We start from the raw sequence: 20,899 nt of genomic DNA, 5'->3' as shown, positions 1-20,899 counted from the left end.
CATTTGGGGCAAACTGGTAGAGTGGCTACAAGGCGAATTGAACTGATCGTCGTTCGCTCTACAGGGCGAATAAAAAATGCGGTCGACGTAGGAGGGGAAAATAGTTACCATAAGGAGAGCGAATAGGATATAATCCTATCCTATCCTATCGTATCGTATCGAATCAGGAGGAAAAGCAAGTTGCGCTCTTCTGGAAACTGCTACCCGGCCGAAGGGGGACGTCCCACACGCGTAAACGAACAGGTGAACAGTCTACACCCCCTTAGCCGCGAAGGAGCCCAGTAGTACAGTGTACCACACGGGAGTGACTCACCAACATCTACACACATATATACACACATATATACACACATATATACATACATATATACACACATATATACATACATACACACACAAACACAATCCAAGGTATAAGCAAAAAGAACACCATGAAGCCACAGCGGTTACTTCTCGTCGCCCACTTGGCTACACTGCTCGTCGAAGGCATGGTGAAATACGAAAGGGCCAACGCCCCGTTTAGTAAAGCGCACATTCAGAGGTGCATTTCAGGAGGGCAACTCTTCCTTAGCAACACTCATATAACCAAGCAAATGAGAAGAAAAAAAAATATACAAGTCCACACGCAAACAGCTAACGTAGAAATTTCAAACCAAGAGGATATGAGCAGTCTAAACAAGAAGGACAAAATATCATTCACAAAAACCAAACAAATAGCTACGATCGGGCCCGCAACGGAGAATTTTGAACAACTGGAAAAGCTGTACCTTAGCGGAATTGATGTCTTCAGGTTAAATTTCTCGCATGGTTTGAAAAGCATTAAAAAATACATAATAAATTCCTTGCGAATTATAGAGAAAAAATATAATACTTCTATTGGCATTTTAGGAGATATCCAAGGGCCAAAAATACGAATAGGGGAATTTGAAAAAAGTGAAAAAAATGCAATGGAGAAAAATACCTTCGTCGAATTGAAAGAGGGAGATATTTTTTCCTTCGACTTGATAGACATGCCTGGAAATGAAAAAAGGGTGCAACTGAACTATCCCGAATTGTTAAAAAATGTAAAAAGTGGACAAATGATATTACTAGATGATGGAAACTTAAAAATGAAGGTCATCGAAAATCAGTTCGAAGAATCCAATATGCAAAATAACTCCCTTAAAGTAAAGGTAATTACAGGGGGAAAATTGTACAGCAAGAAGGGCTTCTGTATTCCTAATATGATCATGCCTATTGAAGTTTTAAATGAAAAAGATATTAAGGATATCTTGTTTTGTATTAACGAAGGGGTAGACTTCTTAGGTTATTCCTTTGTTCAAACAAAGTATGACTTAATTTTTTTAAAAACTATTATCAAGGATTATTACGAAAGCGATTTCTTTCAGAACAAGGTAAAAAAAGATAGACTTATTTACGACGAGAAGAAGCTTCAAATGAAGGAATACGATGATCCCAACGACTTCTACATAAAGGAGGTAGAGGATTATTATCAACATTATTACTTGAAGAATTATGAAAAGTATAAAAAAATTTATGATGTATACAAAAATCAAGATTTGCAGGTAGATGCTGACAAAGCGGAAAATCAGCTAGAAAGCGATGGCGCATATCAAAATAGTTTTGATAATGGTAACACGGAAATTACTGACATTAAGGCTGACATTAAGACTGACATTAAGACTGAAATTAAGACTGACATTGGGAATCCCCCCCCAAGTGACAATACCAAAAACATATTTATCGTGTCGAAAATTGAAAAACCATCCGCAGTGAAAAACATAGAAAGCATTATTAATCTGTCTGATGCTATTATGATTGCCAGAGGAGACCTTGGAATTGAAACCAACTTATCCAACTTACCAATTTTACAAAAAAAAATTATCAATCTGTGTAGAATCAAATATAACAAACCGGTGATCGTGGCAACACAAATGATGGAAAGTATGAGATTCTTACCCTCACCCACCAGAGCAGAAGTGGCAGATGTTGCAACAGCTCTCTACGATGGATCCGACTGCGTTATGCTCTCAGCGGAAACAGCCACCGGCCAATACCCCATCCTCACGACCTCCACACAAAACAGTGTCATTAGAGACGTAGAAAATGATTACTACTATTATGAATACACACAAAGGAAAAATAATAATCTGGTGAAATGTGCACATGATATGAGTGCCTCCCCCTCCTGTAAAGGAAATTCGCATTTTGAAAAACTGATTTACAGCATAAGAGATTTAAGCAATAACATAAATTTAAAATCCATAATTTTATTTTCGAATGAATTTGAAAAAATACAAAAGCTTAGCAACCTACGAACAAAAGCACCCATCATTGTCATAACAGAAAATGTTGCCTTAGCTAGAAAGCTACAACTCACTTGGGGCGTCTACCCCTATATCTCTAATTTAACTGACTCAAACAAAAATGATTTGCTAACCCTTATTAATTATGGGTGTAAGGTTTCCAGGGAGGAGGGGTTCGTCAAGGCGCCGGAGGAATATTCCCTTGTCACCTTTACAAAAAATATTAACAACTCGTCAAATTTGCTTTACCTCTGCCAACCGTGTTTGACTACATAAACCGCGTACATGTGTGGACACTCATTGATGAAGGCGAAGCGCACAATAACGTGCACAAGGGAACATAGCGTAGAACAACATATCGTAGAACAACATAGCGTAGAACAACATAACGCAGAACAACATAACGCAGAACAACATAGCGTAGAACAACATAGCGTAGAACAACATATCGTAGAACAACATATCGTAGAACAACATAACGCAGAACAACATATCGTAGAACAACATATCGTAGAACAACATAGCGTAGAACAACATAGCGTAGAACAACATATCGTAGAACAACATAGCGTAGAACAACATAACGCAGAACAACATAGCGTAAGGTCAGGTCAGATCAGGGAAGATGCCTACGGGCGTACGTACACATGGGAGACACGTACCAAGTAAGGAAGCTAGAAATGCTACACCCAATTACATTCTGCTGAAAATTAAGGCGTTCTTCCAAACAGGCCACTTTGAAAGGTCGAATGGAGCAAAAAAGAAGCAACGTAGGAAAACCACATGACGCTAAGAACAACACCGCTCCAGATGAATCACCCCACCAAACTCCTTATCTTATCCTCACTCCTTGAAATATGCTCTTGGTAAATGACTTTCTTAAAAAATACATCACAGTGCACCGCGTACTGACACGCCAATGCCTCCACTTCGGAGTTGGCACAATGGACGCAAACTTTGTTTAAGCGTTTGATTATACTTTGTGACCTGTTCACGTCTGAATAACTTTGAATTATTTGTGTTCTTGTCTTGGCGCTTTCTGTGTCATCCCTTTTTACACTACAATTTGTCGTGTCGTGGTGGTGAGGTTCGCGCTGGAAGAGTAGCTCACAATGGCTCTCTCCTCCTTCAACTCTTTTCCACCCCTCGGATATATCCCATCCTCTGCCCCTGGACAAACCATTTCCATTCAACCGACTCCTCTCAAACATCTCCGCATTCTTCGTGAAAAGTTCAATCTTGCCTTTTCCCCAATTGTACTTCCTCTTCGTTGTGTAAAATATTTCCTCCAGATTGGGCGAACCGTAAGGGAGCAAATCCAACATTCTCTTCAAAGGGGGTATAACTAAGTTTTGAATGTAATAATCAAAGTTTATTTCCTTCAATTTTTTTTTATTATTTTGTGGTATGTCTCTACATAAGAGTTCATTTCCCATCGGGCTCGATATGCCTTCTGGAAGGTTGCATTCCTCGGTCTGCTTCTCCACTGTGGGGATGGCCCTGACAAAATTGTAAATACCCCTGATACAGGAAGGGTGCGCAACGGAATCATAAATTTTATCTTCCTTCAACTTTTTTGTAACAACAAAAGGAATTTTCTCCTTATAAGTGATTACCAAATGGGGATTCATTTTTAAAAGCTTCTTTGCTACAACTGCTTGAGGCGGCAGGGGCACTTTCCTTCCGTTCCACTCAAATTCACCCTTGTACGTACCCAACTTTACTTTCTTGTATATAATAAAATTATCGTAAGAAATTTTATCATCATATATTCTGTTAAATAAATCACGCAGTACTCTCTTTATATTTATCCTTAGGTGAGTGTAGAACACTTTCATGCCAAAGACAGTGCCTTCCCCATTTTCGCTAGGTCCTTTGGGACAAAAAAAAAGGAGAGCTTGCTTAACATTACAGAAGCATTTTCCCCTATCGCATTTCTTCTTTGTATTTATTTCTTTTACACAAAGACAAATTTTTGTTATATTGTTTGGGTTCATAATACAGCAGTCATTTGTCTGGTTAATAATCTTTTCATAATCTTGTTCGATCATTTTTTCTATTTCCATTTTAAAAAGAGACAAGTCGAAATGGGTAAATATGTGCCACAGGAAGGAGAACTTTACTTTGTACAAATAATTTATGCACTTGAGGATGACGTTATTGCTCTCGATGCTTATTAGGCCTATGAGATGGTCGTATAACTTATTTTTGCGTTCCTCCGATTCGTACTCTCCATTTGGAATGACTTCCTCCTCCATCATTTCCTTCTCCCCGTTAACCCCTCTTACTACCTTTCCGTACACGCGCAAAATCGCCTCCACCATCTCCGTCAAGAAGCATGGAGATGTACTATGCACATTGCACTCTCTACAAGAGCACACAAAATTCGGGAAAAAGTTTCTACACATGACACAACAGCAGCAACAGTAGGACAAGTGGCAAAAATTCCTGAAATAGTAAAAAATAAAATATACCTGGAGAAGTACATTCTTCACTAAATTGCACTGATCTGACCTCATGCTTTCTACCCCTTTCAGTTGCAGGGTTGGTTTTTCATCACTCTCCTTTTTGTAGGCAAATCCAAAGTATCTTTTTTTGGTCATCAAAAGGGAGGGGCAATAAATTTTTTCAAAATCTAAATACATGGGAGAAGGCAAAATGCTATTCACGTTTTCCAAAATGTCTTGGGCTATCCTAAAAGTATAGCTAATATCGTTCATTTCGTTTAACAGAAAAATGGAATCTGTGTCTCCATAGACAATTTTAACATAATCATAATTTTCTTTTATATATTCTATAATATAAAGAAGGGAATTCTTTGCAGTACAAATGATACTCTCTGATATGTCTACACATGGCATCCTTCCTGAAAAATTAGCTCCTATATAACCTGTGGCCACATTTAGTATTAATTTTAATTTCCCCATTATTTCTTCTAACTTCCTGCCTTTTTTCTGATCATAAATTTTAATACACCTCTTTAGCATTATTCTTGTCTTTAAAAGATCTTCCAGCAGAAGAGTACAAATTCCTTTCCTCTTCTTCTTCTTCACATACACAGTGTTGTTGCTTGTTATGAGTACATCATCCCTTCGTAACTTGTTCACTATGTTATTTACATTGGGTGGGGTCTTCCTCACTCCTAATCTTATGAATTCATAATTGGGAAGGCCTTCTCCTGGTACAGGAATTTTTTCATCATTTGGCTCTCTGGATTCAGGGAGACTGGAAGGGGGGAAAACGCCCCCCGGTTTTGACCCTCCATTTGATGTGCTCCACAAACCCTTCGCAATAAATTCACATTCCGGTGACACCTTCTCGATGCATTCGCCACCCTCGTCGTTTGATCCATCGTCTGGTTCATCCCCCAAGTGGCTAGATGCCCCATTCGAATTATCCGAATGGTCAGTCGACTCCGCCTCCCTCTGGACATTCAACCCATCAAGCAAGTCGCTGGATGAGCTATCCCCACGGGGGAGAGGAATCCCGCCTTCTTCGAGGACACTCTCCGCAGGAATGCTCCTCCGGAAGGAAACCTCTACCCCCTTCTGATGCTCCTGCTGATGCTCTTCTGACATTTGTGCATTTGACCTTCTCCTGAAGGTCAGCGTGCCCAAGCAGGTGGAGTAACAAATGTTAAACGCAATTAGAATAGAGGGGTAGAGGGACTGGAAGTCGAAGACCATCAGAGGGAAAAAGTTTATGGAGCTCTTCGGCTGCAGGACCAAGGGAACATGCAAAATAGGTCTTTGTTCCATTATCTCCTTCTTTGAGGGAGAGTACATAAGGAAGCCATTCCGCATGCACAATTTCACCAGAAAAGATTCAGTAATAAACTGTGACCCTCTGTTTATTAGGGACAATAAATCTACATGAATGTACTTGCAAAAATTCATCTTGCTTTTCAAGTATCCAATTTTGTCATATATGAGTAGGAGCAAGTTAACCCTCTTCAAATAGTATCGCACGGTTAGGTGCCTGTATGGATAATACGGGGGCTCTCCACCGATCACATGATCGTTCCTAACATCGATCAACCCGTTGCCCACAACATGGCCCTGGACACCTCCTACCACACCACCATCAACAACAGTGTTCCTGGCGTCTCTACCATCATTTGGTGATTGCCCACCAACGTAGCTGTACCAACAGGACAAAGTGTACCTACTTATGGAGGGCAAATTCACATTCAAATGATGCTTACACAAATTTTCAAAAGATGTGTTTGAAACTTTTGACAATTTATACAAACTCTCAACAAGTATACCTTTTATATTTTTATTATACGCATTATTCAGTTCTGTGAATTCTTCCTGGTCGTTTACTTTGCTAATGTGTGCGTAAAAGCTTCCCATGTTTAGTGCTAGACACCTCTGATTTATGTAGCCAACATTGTACTTGTCGTTTTCATAAGAAACTATACTTAGTGGAGAGTAAAAATTTATTTTTTCGATCAACCTTTTTATAAGATCTTTTTCATTTTCCGCAATGTGGATATTCACATTATTGTAGTTTAAGTCTAAATGAACTCTCCTTTTTTCTTCCTCCACATCTTTCGCTTCTTCCCCGTGGGTATCTTTCTTCCCTTCCGTTTTGTCCCCTCCAGGTGGCGCCTTGAACAAGTCCCTATGAATATACGCACCATCGCTGCACGTTTCAACCCCCGGGAGGAATTTACCTTTTGGCTTTGTTTCTTCCTCCTTCCTCAATAAATAGGGGAAAGTATCATGGAATGGCTGGACAGCTATTATACCCATACAGTTACTATAGTCTCCGTAATAATTCATAAGTCTCTCATCTCGGACCAAATAAAATATAGCCTTTATTTCGTCCTCCCTAAAGTTGGAACAGTTGTGATTTTCTCTTTTCACTTCTGTGAGAATTTCAAGGAAAAATATATTTCCGTATTTGATATTCATTTTTTTTTTTTTTTTTTTCTCCTTTTGCTGCGTCTTCCTGTTTGATGTGGTGAGGGGAACATCTTCCTCCTCGACTGCTCCCTTTTGCCAAATTTTTCTTACCCCCTCTTGGTTTGTCTGACTAATTATTACTCCGTCGTCTCTCGTGCCCTCTTCACTTTCCCCTCTCTTTTCTGTACCATTCATATTGTTCAAAATAGCGTAACACTCCTTTATCTTTGGTGGCTTCTTCGTGTGAACGTACCTAATGATGTCCTTCCTCTTATTGTTAATTTCGAATGAAGCTATGTACTTGCGTTTTCCCTCCTCCAGCTTCTTTTCCTGCGTCATTTTGGTTTCTCCCTTACTAGGGGAGCTTTCTCTATGTAGCCTCAAGTCTCGTTTTTCTGCTTTGTTTTTGTCGACGCAAGTCGATTTAGTCTGGCTGCTACCCCCCTTCACCTGACTGGTACCATCGTTAACCTGACTGGTACCCCCGTTCACCTGACTGGTACCATCGTTTACCTGACTGGTACCACCGTTTACCTGACTGGTACCATCGTTTACCTGACTGGTACCATCGATTATCTGACTGGTACCACCGTTCACCGGGAAGCCCCCCTCCAACGACTTCAAAAAATCGGCAAAGAGTTTCTTCGTCCTCTCGGTCAGCACATCAAAAGAGCCAATGTTCAGCTCCTTCCCAAAATCGTCAAAATTAAAAATGCCCTTCACCAAATGGGGGTTCATCCTTTGGCACCGTTTCTTCTCCTTCATCCACATTTTCGCAAAGGAGTCCAAATAATTGACAGGTAGATCAAAGTTCAATTCTTCCCTCCATTTTTTCCGATATTTCTCAAACTCATAGGAATAAATCTGGTTATTCAGAATATGTTCATGTCGTATGTCACACTCGATATCACACGACGTTCCTCTTCTTAAACTAGAAAAATTAACATTTGTCGTCTTATTTGTAAAAAATTTTGGAGCATCCTCGTCTATGTATTTGTTCCTCTGTATACATTCCATGTCGCATTTATTTTTCACATTCCATTTTTCTTCTTTGTCAAAACATTCAAAATTTATTTCACTAAAAAACTCTCTTCGAAAAAAAACATTTCTATCAACATAAATTTCTGAACACCCATAAATATTCTTGCTGCACAGAAAATGGAGCATATAACTAATGTGCACCTCGTACAGGTCCCAAGCTCGATTTTTAAATAACTTCCTTTTCAGTAAATTAGCGAAATAATGAATTGTGTGTGGGTATAGGAAGTATATCTTTAAAAATTCCTCTGGCTCTTCCTTGTAACCATAAATGCATTTTTTTTTTACCCTTTCGATGTTGTATATGCACACATTTTGCGTCTTGTCTTGTTTTTCCTTTCCATATTCTTCTTCTAAAAATTGGCATAATTCGAACTCAAGATTTGTGTCTGCCAGGATGAAGGAAGTTTCATTGCACATGTATGTGTTCACAGGGACGCTTATATGTGTACATTTTACTAAAATGGACGGATATACAAATGTATAGAGAAAGTGAAGAGCTCAACTTTAGTGGGGAGAGTAGCTTCCTTATAAAAGCTTTCCATGTTAACATAGGGAAATTTATATTTTTTCCTTCTCAAAATTGATTACTTGATTTTTCTTCCGGGGGTATTAAAACGTAAAAGTATGGGAAGAACTGAAAGATGTGCAAAAAAAAAAAACAAATGCAACAAGTGGATGCACTAGTGTTTTGACACACACATTGGCAGGCGTATATTAACACCCGTACAGGTTTTCCTCTTTCTCCCATAGAAACTTACGTCGTGCACATACAAGCAGACGCTCTGCCCATAATGACTAAGACCTAATATTTGAATGACACACACGTGAGGAATCTTCCTATTGTTTATTTTGCATACCTATCACGAAAAAGGGGAAAATGCATATATGATAAGCGCAGCTACGATACGTAAAAAAAAAAAAAAGGAAACGTTAAAAAACATCTGCGCAAGTATTTTCTTGTACGTTCCTTCTTAATACGTGCGCACGCCTGTACATATATACATGTACACATGCCCATTCACACATGCGCATGCACACAACATAATTTTTTAATTTTTCTCCTTTGGGGTTTTCAACATTACCAATGGGTCAAACGGAAGGAACGGCTTTCTATAAATGTAGTAAAAGAACAAAAACTTGCACACGAAGAACGCTGTCGGTTTTTCCGTTATATTCATGTTTTACGCTCTGGCTTTGAAGGATTTTAAGCAATGCAAAAGATGGCATACGGAATGGGGTTCTTATTCTTAAATGTTTGAACTACGTTTTTTGCGCAAAAACAAGATGGATTAAGTTCATGTTGATAATTATTCCCCCAAAAAAGAATTTTATATGTTCTAATAAGTGTGCTCATTAGGTTCAGGGTTAGAGGGAGAAAAAAAAATAATAATCGTTCTACAGAAGGCGTAGGATATGTGCACGGCACGGTCTATTCTGAACAAACGTAAAACTGGAAGCAGCTGAACTAGAGTAGCATGAATTTTTCTGTTCGCAAATGTGTATACGCATAAATACATCTGATCATTTCGGATCGAACGGCAAAAAGTGTAAATAAATATCTATGTATGCTCCATTTCGGGGGTTAACATTTTCCTGCCGCTTCTCTTTTTTATTGCCACCTTTTATTTTATTTTACTTTCTTTTTCTTGTGCATTTTTTTTCACTTCAAAAGCCCGAGAGCAGGAGTCAACCCCTGATGATGGCCGAAAAAGGAACTTTTTTTTTTTTTTTTTTCTTCTTTTTTATGCCAAAAGGGTACTTAAAATGAGCAATAATAGTTTTCTTTCTTAACAACTGCTTAAAATGTGCAAGTACGAAAGGGTACTTAAAGCTTCCTCCATTTCGTTCTTCTCTGTCCGCCTTACGATTCCTACACGTTCGCATATCTCAAAATATGCGCACCATTTCTTTCCTTTCCTTTTTTCCATGTGCCACATAAAATGCGAAGACTTTGCGTTTCGTGAAAATTCAGTTTATATGCACCTTCTTAACTTAATATGGAAGTGGACAAAAAAACCTTGGGACATGGTACCTTCACGTGGGAGAGTTATTTTTAATTGCCATAAAAAATAACACGCTTAATATTAATAACTGGTCAACTGTTTTATAGGAAAATTCAAACATTTGTGTGTTCACGCAAAGTGAAAATTGGGGTATAACGTCTGTGCCTATGAAGTCGTGCTGTGAGCAGGCATCCCTTTGAACGGTCATTTTTCGCAAAAGCCGAACAGAAGGAAAGGAGAACGCTTAACAAATTAACTTGTGAGAGAGCCAAAAAAAAGCGTTGCATCAGTAAGTGTTTTCTTAACATTTTGTAATTTAGTACATCGGGTAAAAAAAGACCTCTTTTGGGGGATACATATTTTCCCCATTTTACGGATATTCATTTGGACATATTTCACCACACATGCGTGAAGCCGTTTTCGCCCGATGTTGAATGACAATGTGCAACTTTTTAAGCTAGCCAAAAAATTACTTAAACTGTTTAAACTGCGTATATATATATATATATATATATATATATATATATATATATATATATATATATGTGTGTGTGTGTGTGTTTTTTTTTTTTTTTTTTTTTTTCCTATATTTTGTTCATAAAAGGTGCCCCTTTTTTGGCTTTTCACCTGAACAGGCAATAATTCCTCTCTCCTACTTTAGCAGGGACAAATTTACGTATACACAATAGCGCTTATTAAAAAAGGAAATATGCACGTTTGTCCCTCTTTTACCAATCACACTATATTTATTCGGACATAAGGTATGTGTATGACATGTGCTAGCATTGCCCACAGTTTGAGTAAACAATACTTCGTAAAGAAGGTATATGACTGAATGGAAAAGTTGTAGACCAACCGAACTTGAACCGCTTTTACGAAATAAGAATGACACGTTCATCAGTGTATGCATATACGCATACATCTTACAAATTTCCTGGTATGACGTTTGTCCCCTTTTTTCCCATGCTACATACTAAAGCAACACATGGAACGGTAAAATGCAATGTTAAATTGTCATGTACGAAGCGCGTCCCAGAGTATATTTACCAGGGAAATGTTTTTCTCCTTAAAATTGGGACATGAGCAATATTTGCTAGACGGTATTAAAAAAAAAAAAAAAGGTTCCTAAAGCAAAAACACAAATTGCACTTTATTTTGCATGGTTTTTTAAGTAAAAAAATGGAATAGGTATAAACCCGAATGAAAAAAAGATCCAAAACATAAGAAAACCACTGAACTACGTAAAAGAATAAGGAATGAAAATTATTAAGGCCAAGCAAAACGACTAAAACGAAGTTATCGCCTTTCAGAATCTACGAAGTTCCCCAAAGAAAAACTTTTTCCTAGAAGAGAAATAAGAAATCCGTATACAATGCCACCGGCCATCCGTATTTCTTTTACATTATATGCAATCCCTGGAAAAAAAAGGACGCTTGCATTTTAATTTATTCATTCTTTGGGATCTGTTTATAATTTTGCGAATGAAAAATATGTCGTATGGGTTCTTTTACATAAACCCCCAAAAGGGAAAAATAAAAAAGTGAGCCGTCGTGCCTACAATAAATATGTAAATACAAAGCCTTTTCAGAAATGCGTACCACCCATGTATATATAATAATATATATATATACATACCTGTACGTAGTATTATATAATAAACTGGGTTTGTTCGCTAATTTTTACTCGCGCGCCGTTAGGTACATATTATAATTTGTACATATGTCCAGCAAGCACAAAATTTGCATACGCGCCTGTATACAATATAAATTATGCAGAGAATATATATTAGTATAGTGTACTGCATTACAAGATACGCCTAGGGCACAGGCAATTATATATATGCGGTACATATACATAGTATAATTTTATGCCCCCCCCCTAATAATTAGTCCATCCGAAAGAGCTTCCCCTAATTTATTCATGCACAAAGAAAAGCCCTCGGCTAAATTAAAGTAAATTATGACGTACAAAAAATTATGAGAAATAATAATTGAAAAAAATGAAGTAAAAAATTATACGAATGAGAAATAAGAAAAAGTAAAAAAAAAAACTACATACAAGCATATAGTATATGTATGAATATGTTTAAAGGATAAAAAATCAGCAAAGATTTAAGCAAAAAAAAAAATAAAGGAACTTTTACCAAAATGTACATATGAATATATACCTGTTTAATCACATATATATATATATATATGCATATAATACATACGTATAGTATATATGCTATTTTTTATAATTATTTTCACTTCACAGCTACATAGCACGACATAACATTTTTTGAACTGTAAATTTTTGTTTATGTATAATATACGCAAAAGTATGGCATATGTGGATGTATAAGTTATGCGTATATGTATATATATGTATATGTATGTATACTCATATTCTTACGCATATATTATCTATGTTTGCGGCAAGCATTCTCATATAAACCTTGCTTGTTATATATGAACATTATTTTACCAAAGGGAAATAAGCAATCATGCATTTCTGTTTTACAAGAATTGCGGTGTAGTGTCATTTATAAAATTGAGCTTTCTTGATTTGGTGATGTAAAACTGGACCATCATTTAAATGTATATATAAATGCTACATATATAAGCGTGTATACATATATAATATATATGTATATATACTTTTTATGCAAGCATTTATATTGTGATCTTGCGCCACGTACGTTTTTACGTATTGCGTACATGTATTACATACGTGAGCTCTTCCTCGCTGTTTACTGCAAATTTAAGTTGTATCGTTTTGAAGATCTTCACGAAAGAGTAAATTTTATGTGCACCAAATATTATACGTGTATATAAAACTACCTTCTTCTTTTTTAACACTTGTTTATATATTAAAAAATTGGATTATATTTTAATTCAATTTTATACGTATACAATAAATCAGTAGTTCCACTACTTCGCGTGTTAAACATGTTCATGTATTTAAAAATATATGCGCAAGCAAGCACATATATATATCCATGATATATGTATATACATGCACAATTTTGTACATTTAATATATAAACGTGGTGAATATGCTTCCCCCCTTTTTTCCTGTAAAATTTTACTTTTAAAATTGAAAGTTATAACACCACTGCAAAAACGACTGCTTTGGTATTCGTCATCTGTGAAAGAATTTAAACCTTCTTACCATTTCAGCCATGTACATTGTTCTATGTTTCCATTTCTTCGCGTGGAATAGCTAAAAAGGAAGAAGAATTATAGTCATTACGTACGCACATTATACTTGCGCATGTATATGTTCTTACGCGTATATATACATGTGCAAATGTGTACACGTGATAAATAGTTCACGTAAATGACAAGCTAATGTGAATTCACAAAAAAATTCAGTTGGAAAGAAACGTGAGCACATGTACATATATATGTGCGTGCTTAAATTTAACGACAAGTGAGAGAGGCCAAACAGAGAATATAATTAGTGACATTTATTTCACCCCCCCCATACCATTCACGCTAAAGCAGTTTTTTCTTCCTTTTTTACATACAAATTTCTTTTTTCCTCTTGTATCATACGTCCCCAGCGGCGCTTCATATCGTAATTATAATTCACCTAAATATATATATATATATATATATATATATTTGTACAGCTCTATTTTGAACAATTGTAAAATGAAATAGAAGCCTAAGCAGAAATATACACTTATCGTATTGAAGCACGGAGAAGTTACAAAGCATATCTTGCACGTAAATGTTTTGTACCCCTCGCTGTGTTATACACATATTTACATCCACACGAGTGAATAATTTTGCAGAAAAAATTACCTCCACGTTATGTAACATATATGTACCTCCCCTGCGGTTTGGATGAATAAGTGCAAATATAAGTATATATATACACACAGAAGTGCTTATATACTTATATGTATATGCATATGTACATGTATATACAATACATATATATATATATATATATGTACATTTCCAACCACGTGTAAGGAGTTGTACACTTTGCACTCGCTATTGCATTTAATTCGCATACAAAGTTGGAAAGGGAAAAAATATATAACAAAATAAAATAAAAAAAAAAAAAAAAGGAAGAAAAAAAAAAGAATATGCAATATATTAACCAATTAAAATAATGGAAAAGTCATCTACCAACGAAACAATGGTTCTAACTATAAAGAATTTAAGCAAAAGTAAATGGAGTTCACTCTCCAAAAAAAAGATAGAAGAAAAATCTTGCTATTCCCCCAGAACAGAAAAATTAATTGATATAATTTCCCCCATACTGGACTATTATGGGTATAATAAGGAGGATGTGTATAACTTTATCAGTCTGTACAAATTTGACATAGAGAAAATTCAGCAGGAATTATGTAATATTATGGAGTCCAGAGAAGAAAATGACGAAGGGCTATGGGAAACTGTCAAAAGTAAAAAATATAAAAAGCCAGTCGAAAAGAATAGCAAAAAAAATAATTTCTTGCAGGGAAATATCGGGAGAAAGGATAATAAGCAAATTGGCAAAATATTTCCCAAAGGGTTAAGATTAAGGGGAGGAGAGGATCTTCGGAAAAATAAAACCACCATTACAGGTTCCTCCTTTGCAGTTGGGCAATATAATAATAAGCCGTTTAGTTCCAGTAACCATAAAGTAACGCATTTTGTAAGCAATCGTGCAAAATATGAGAACTCGTCAACCTTACATGAAATTAATAAAAAGATTCCTGAGGAGCGGGGGTTGAAGGAAAAGCAGGACATGGACAAAGGTACAAGAAAACTTGTGAATATAAAATCCCTATCAGAAGTAGCGGCCGATGCGGCCACTTCGACAGCTGCGGCCACTTCGACAGCTGCGGCCACTACGGCAGGCAGAGGAGCAGACGAAGGAGCTAATCGCGATGCGGCGAAAAACTCCAAAGGAGGTACCAAAAAAAAGGGAACGCTAAAATCCGAAGAAGAGAAAAAAAAAGGCGTGAATGAAAGTTACGGTGAAGATTTCATGAATAATAATTTCCCAGAAGAAAGGGATACAAATAAGAAAAAAAAAAGTGCAGTTAAAGAACCAGACGGAGTAGTGAATGAAGAGCATTTCGCAAAAGGTAAAGAGGATTACTCAAACAAAAAGGGTAATAAGAGTGCTTACAATAACGTTGGCAGTAGCACTGCTACTAACCACAATATTAATAGTCATTACAATCAATTTGATAAAAAAAAATATGTCAAGTTGGAAGACGGCAAAGCACCACCCGCAGCGGCATCTACGGCAGTTGGCGGAGAATACAAGTCCAGCGATGAGCACAGTATGAAAAAGGATTCCAAGGGGAAAGGCCCAAGCGCCACCACAATGAACAGTGGAAGTGGTAACCAACACCCCGCCAATGTAGGCACCAACGGTCTCGGAACAACGACGACGGCCACGAGTGCCAACAGGTATAGTAACTTCAACTATCATGATAAATACTTTAATAAAAACTACAACAGATATAGTGGCAAGCCCCTAAATGATTCTCTAGTCCCAAGAAACGACAAGCAGAGGTATCCCCCATTTGGTAATAAATCAACAGGTGTATACAACAGTGCGGGAAATCATAACTATTTTAACTCATATACAAAAGGGCCATCGAAACAATCACCCTATTTGAACAAAAACAATTTCAAATCGAAGAGAAGCACTAGTAAGAATAATAGCGTAGATTACGATTATGAATATGATCCATACAGCGGGGAAAAGCTAGCTCACGATACAGGGAACAATAATGACCAGTCTAGTAGTATACAGAACGAAAACGATCACAATATTAAGAAGGAGGCCACTGAAAGTGCTAAAAAGACGGGCAATGATAAGGCAACTACGATCACGTCGTATGCATCTGTTGTTAACAACAAAATGAAGCAGTCTGCATTAACATCCCCCGTAGAAGAAGGGAAAAAGGCCCAAGTGAAACGAACCGAAACGATGAGCACGCAAATTATATCGAATGATAATACATTTACGGAGGAAGATAAAAAAGAGAAAAAAAAAAACAAATGTCAATTAATACCAATTAAGAATGATCAACCAGAAAAACTATGGGTATCTGTTATCACGAAAGGTACTGCTACCACGAGAAGCAACAATGCGACAAATGCTCAAGATGCCGGTGAAAAGGGGGATTCTTCCGGCATGAAGAAAAATGCCCTTAGCAGTTCCAAAGAATTGAAGCCTGAATCGGCTGCTCAGCAGGTCACTAAGAAGGGAACCGAGCAGAGTGGCAAGCCGGAAAAGCAGAAGAAAAAAGGAAAGGGAAAGGAGAAGGAGAAGGATAAAGAAAAGGAAATGGAGAGCAATTCCAATAATGTGCATCCTCCTAACAGCAGTGCAAAGGATACCAACGTAAGTAGTAGCAATAACGCAGGCTACAAACGTGAAGACCAGTCTGATGCAGAAGAACACCAACATAGCCAAGGAGCCCAGTTAAGTTACGGCAAGGATGGAAAGAATGAATCCATACCTAGCATGAGAAGTAACAACAAATCTTCCTTCGTTCAGATAGACGGGAACAAATCACATTCATTTGTAGATGAACATACCAAAACGGAGAAGGAAAAATACGCAAATGAAAGTTACAGTGTAAGCAAGAAAGAAGTTAGTAGTTCCAAGAAACTCAATGAAACGAAGCTAGATACTGATGATAAGAAAAAGAAAAAGAAGAAAAAGAATGATCAGGATGTAGTCTCCGCCCCTATTAATGACAATAGCATTTCCACAAAGGTGAAAACCTCTTCAGATTCCCCAACGCTTGAGATGAAAAGAGGTAAGGGTAGCAAAGTAAGCAGTAACAATAATAGCAGCCTCAACATAAGATGCAGTGCAGAAAAACTGATGTCAGATGAGATGACCCCATCAGAGGCTTACGACGGAAATGAAAAAGCAAGTATTCCTATATACATGCCGAACTTGGCACTCATGGGAAGCAACACTATGAACAAGAAAATTTTCTTCGGAAGTATAAATATCACTGGCGACCAAATTGAAAATATTGATGTGATGCCAGATAGTAAACTGGAACATATAAGGAATAACTACGGTGACAACAACGGAAGTGGTCATAGCGGAGATAGTGGCGCGTACGGCGAAGCAGGGGGTCATTTGGGAACCCACGGGGGTGGTTACCACAACCAAGGCAGCACCACGAGCTACGGCCACGGGGTTAGTAGCTACAACAACGGATACAGCAACGGAGTAAATAATAACTCTACTAGTAATAATAGTACCAACAAAATTGCGCACAGCGAAAACAGAAGAAAAAATAACTTCAGGAAGAATTACGGTATCGATTCATCTTCCGTGGGCATGAACAACGAACACGTAGGCAACGCCAACCACAATCGCTCCTCTGCCATGCATCACAAGGAAAGCGAGAACAGAGACTACGACCACAACAATAACGACTTTAGAGGATCAAAAGAAAGAGAATTTAAACACTTTGATTTTAAGAGCAGAAACAACAAGAGAGAAGATAACAACGACATGCTTAATGAGAACAAGCACAAATCAATATTTTCCTCTTCCAATAGTAAGCATAATACCCCCCATATGCATACTAAATCACAGAATGTGTACTTACCGAAAATGACAACGACAGCTTCTTCGTCCTCCTCTGCCGTGGCTGGAGCGACAGCAGGCGTGTCATCCTCATCGTCGAACAACCATCAGCACCATATACATAACAATAGTGGTAATGTCAACGTGAGCACTGGAAACCAGAACGCGAAGCATCTGTTAAACAGCTCTTCATCCGTTTTCATGAACCAATCCCCTAGAACGAATGGTTCGCAAGATAATTCCTCGTCTGCCCTAATGACTGGAAAGGGTAGCAAGTACGTGCAGAGCGCACTGAAGAGCAAGAACTACGAACACGACGGGGAGGATTCCGGTTCGATACAGCTGAACCAAATTTCGCACAAGTTCCTGCACGGGGGAGGTGTTGGTACGGGGGGCACAAACGGAAACGCAAACGGAAACGCAAACGGAAACGCAAACGGAAACGCAAACGGTAACGGTAACGGTAACACAAGTGGTATCGCTAATACCAGCGGTAACAGCCTGAACGGTGGGAACAACAACGCAGGCGCCACAAGCACCACGAGCATGTCCAACAAAAATACCAACACAGACGTAAGCAACATCAGTTTAATGAGTATGGGAATGAACAACCTGAACAATAATAACATGTACAATTCGTACAACTCCCCCCCAGGGTTGGCCAACCAGTTTAATTATTCATTCACCAACCTCTCCTACCCCTATAACAATATGCACTACAATGGCTACTCCACACAAACCTTGGTGCCTCAGTATGGCCTCATAAACAACCACTACACAAAAAACAACAACATGCATAACAATAACTTCAATTACAATATGAATTACGATAACTTCGATGAGGGCAATTTGTATGCACACAACGGTAGCATGCACATGAATAATTACGTGAACTACATGAACGTCGGAGTAAAGAAGAATCAACTAAATAACCTAGACGATGATAATTTGAGTAATTCTGGAGATGTATCCATATCTGGGTCAATACAACAACAACAGAATTTGCCGCATGAGAACCAGAGCACCTCGAACCAAAACTCGCCCAGCGGAAACACCAACGGAAATGCCACCAACAGCAATAGCAACGGTAGCAGTAGTGCATGCGTGGACGGAACATCCAACAACGGAGTTAACAACCTATCCCTGAACAATATGAACATGAACAATATGAATATGAATAATATGAATATGAATAATATGAATATGAATAATGTGAACATGAGCAATGTGAACATGAATAATAGCGTGAACCCTAACCTAACCATGTCGTGCACCACAAGTTCTACGAGCGACTTAAAGAATAAACAACAGATAAGTAAAAACATGAGCGACATGCAGTTGCAATCGCAGTCCATTTCATCTCTTAAACAGAATCAAACGCAGCCAAGTAAAACTGGCACCAGTTTGAACAACGCCCAGAAGCAACACACGTCCAGTCAACATAGCCAAAGTAAACACTCAGGACAGCAGCACCAACAGAATCTACTCAACAGTAATAATAATACCTCCATAAGTCAATACACGCAGAACCAGATAAACCAAAACAATTCACAAAATACTGCCTCCTCCACCTCTTCCTCACTTACAAGAAAAGTAGAAACAAACAATATCAACAGTGGAACCCAGAATAATCAGAACAATCAAAATCACTTCTTAAACAAACAACTATACCATAATAGCAACTACTACAATGTTAACTCAAACAATAATTATAACATTCCCCCCGGTTTTAACATGACTCAGGAGAAGGAACAGAACAATAACTACCTAAGTAATAATGTATCGTCTGCCAATACCAACACCAGTGTTGCGGCATATCGAAATAATTGGAACAATATTAACGAGAAAAATTTAAATCACTACAGTTTGAACTACAATTATAATAGAAGCACCAAGAACAACTTTAACTACAGTAGTAACCTGTAAGGAAAAAACATACATGTTGTAAAAAAGGGGACCAACATGGAAAAGGGTCGTCTTTTTTTTTTTATTGCTCCTATTTTTTAACCCATTCTACTTCTTGTACCGCTTCATGTATATATAACCCCACTTCCTTCAACCACATACATATCATCTCCACAACTCCCCCCCCCCCCCCCCCCCCTGCACAGGAACTACAGTAGCAGCAACGGATATAACGCCACGCGAGACAACACGAACAACTTCTTCAACTACAACAGTTTCAACTATGGGCTACAGACACCACCTGGCCTGCAGAATTACTACCAAAATACGCAGTATCAGCAACAGAACAGCTACACCAACCGGAACTATAATTACACGGGGTACAACAACAATCTCTCCATGTGGAGTAAGTAGCGGCAAATTTGGTTGTGCCTGCTTTCGGCACGTCTCTCTCTCTCTCCCCCCCCACGTTAACTGCTCTGTAGACGCGTGGACACCGTTATTACTAAGTACGCTCAACCGTTACTAAACACCACCCCCCTTTTTTTTTCCTACCACTTCACAGATAGAGAAGAATGATATAATGTGGCCCGAGGATTTCACACGCTGATTTTTTAACCCCGCTTAACTTTTTTTTTTTTTTTTTTTTTTTTTTTTTTTTTTTGCCCTTTCTACGTGTCATAACATTTATTATAATTAGCTCCTTCTTTTTTTTACATCCCTTGATTAAAGTCAAACTTGCAATCTCCCCCCGTTTTTTTTTTTTTTTTTTTTTTTTTATCCTTTAAAACTCTTATAATTTTTAAAGAGCATTTTCCGTTTTGACAAAAGAGGGACTCTATGCATAGCGCCCAAATGGCAAACATAGTTGGTAGACTGGGCACCCACACATGGGATGAAGCACCAGTTTATGGTTATCTACGCAGAAAAGTAAGCCTGCCTGTATACAGGCACGTGTAATTAAATGACCACATATACGTACACATGCATACGTTCTTCCCGTGGCACAAATTAACACATTCGCATTAGCCCGCGCGCTGATTCCTCTATCCGAGGTGTGATGGAAAAATCCAAAGAACAAAAACAATTCTTCGAAAAGCGTTAACATGTACACATATTGGCATGCACAATTGTTAGTAAAAAAATAAATAAATAAATAATATAAACGTTCATTTTT

At 37.8% G+C, this 20,899-nt stretch overlaps 3 protein-coding genes across 3 annotated transcripts; 2 read left to right on the top strand and 1 right to left on the bottom strand.

The window, feature by feature from the left end:
• Window positions 1–431: 431 nt before the first annotated feature.
• Window positions 432–2,582, top strand: PKNH_0621600 (pyruvate kinase. pyruvate kinase; the record flags this gene model as incomplete). Its single annotated transcript, XM_002261851.1, has 1 exon — window positions 432–2,582. One exon carries the CDS (start codon window positions 432–434, stop codon window positions 2,580–2,582), a length of 2,151 nt encoding a protein of 716 aa, XP_002261887.1.
• Window positions 2,583–3,121: 539 nt separating this feature from the next.
• PKNH_0621500 (DNA polymerase zeta catalytic subunit, putative) lies at window positions 3,122–9,435 on the bottom strand (the record flags this gene model as incomplete). Its single annotated transcript, XM_039113700.1, has 4 exons — window positions 3,122–8,643; window positions 8,846–8,891; window positions 9,016–9,114; window positions 9,340–9,435. The coding sequence occupies 4 exons, from the start codon at window positions 9,433–9,435 to the stop codon at window positions 3,122–3,124; spliced, it is 5,763 nt and encodes a 1,920-aa protein (XP_038969545.1).
• A 4,932-nt stretch (window positions 9,436–14,367) lies between these two features.
• Window positions 14,368–20,301, top strand: PKNH_0621400 (conserved Plasmodium protein, unknown function; the record flags this gene model as incomplete). The annotated part of the gene is made up of 3 exons (XM_002261849.1): window positions 14,368–19,739; window positions 19,929–20,128; window positions 20,288–20,301. 3 exons carry the CDS (start codon window positions 14,368–14,370, stop codon window positions 20,299–20,301), a joined length of 5,586 nt encoding a protein of 1,861 aa, XP_002261885.1.
• Window positions 20,302–20,899: the final 598 nt, after the last annotated feature.

The sequence above is a fragment of the Plasmodium knowlesi genome (genome assembly GCF_000006355.2).
Source record: "Plasmodium knowlesi strain H genome assembly, chromosome: 6".
Lineage (NCBI taxonomy): Eukaryota > Apicomplexa > Aconoidasida > Haemosporida > Plasmodiidae > Plasmodium > Plasmodium knowlesi.
The sequence above is the reverse complement of the archived record's forward strand: the minus strand, read 5'-3'. Positions and strand labels throughout refer to the sequence as shown.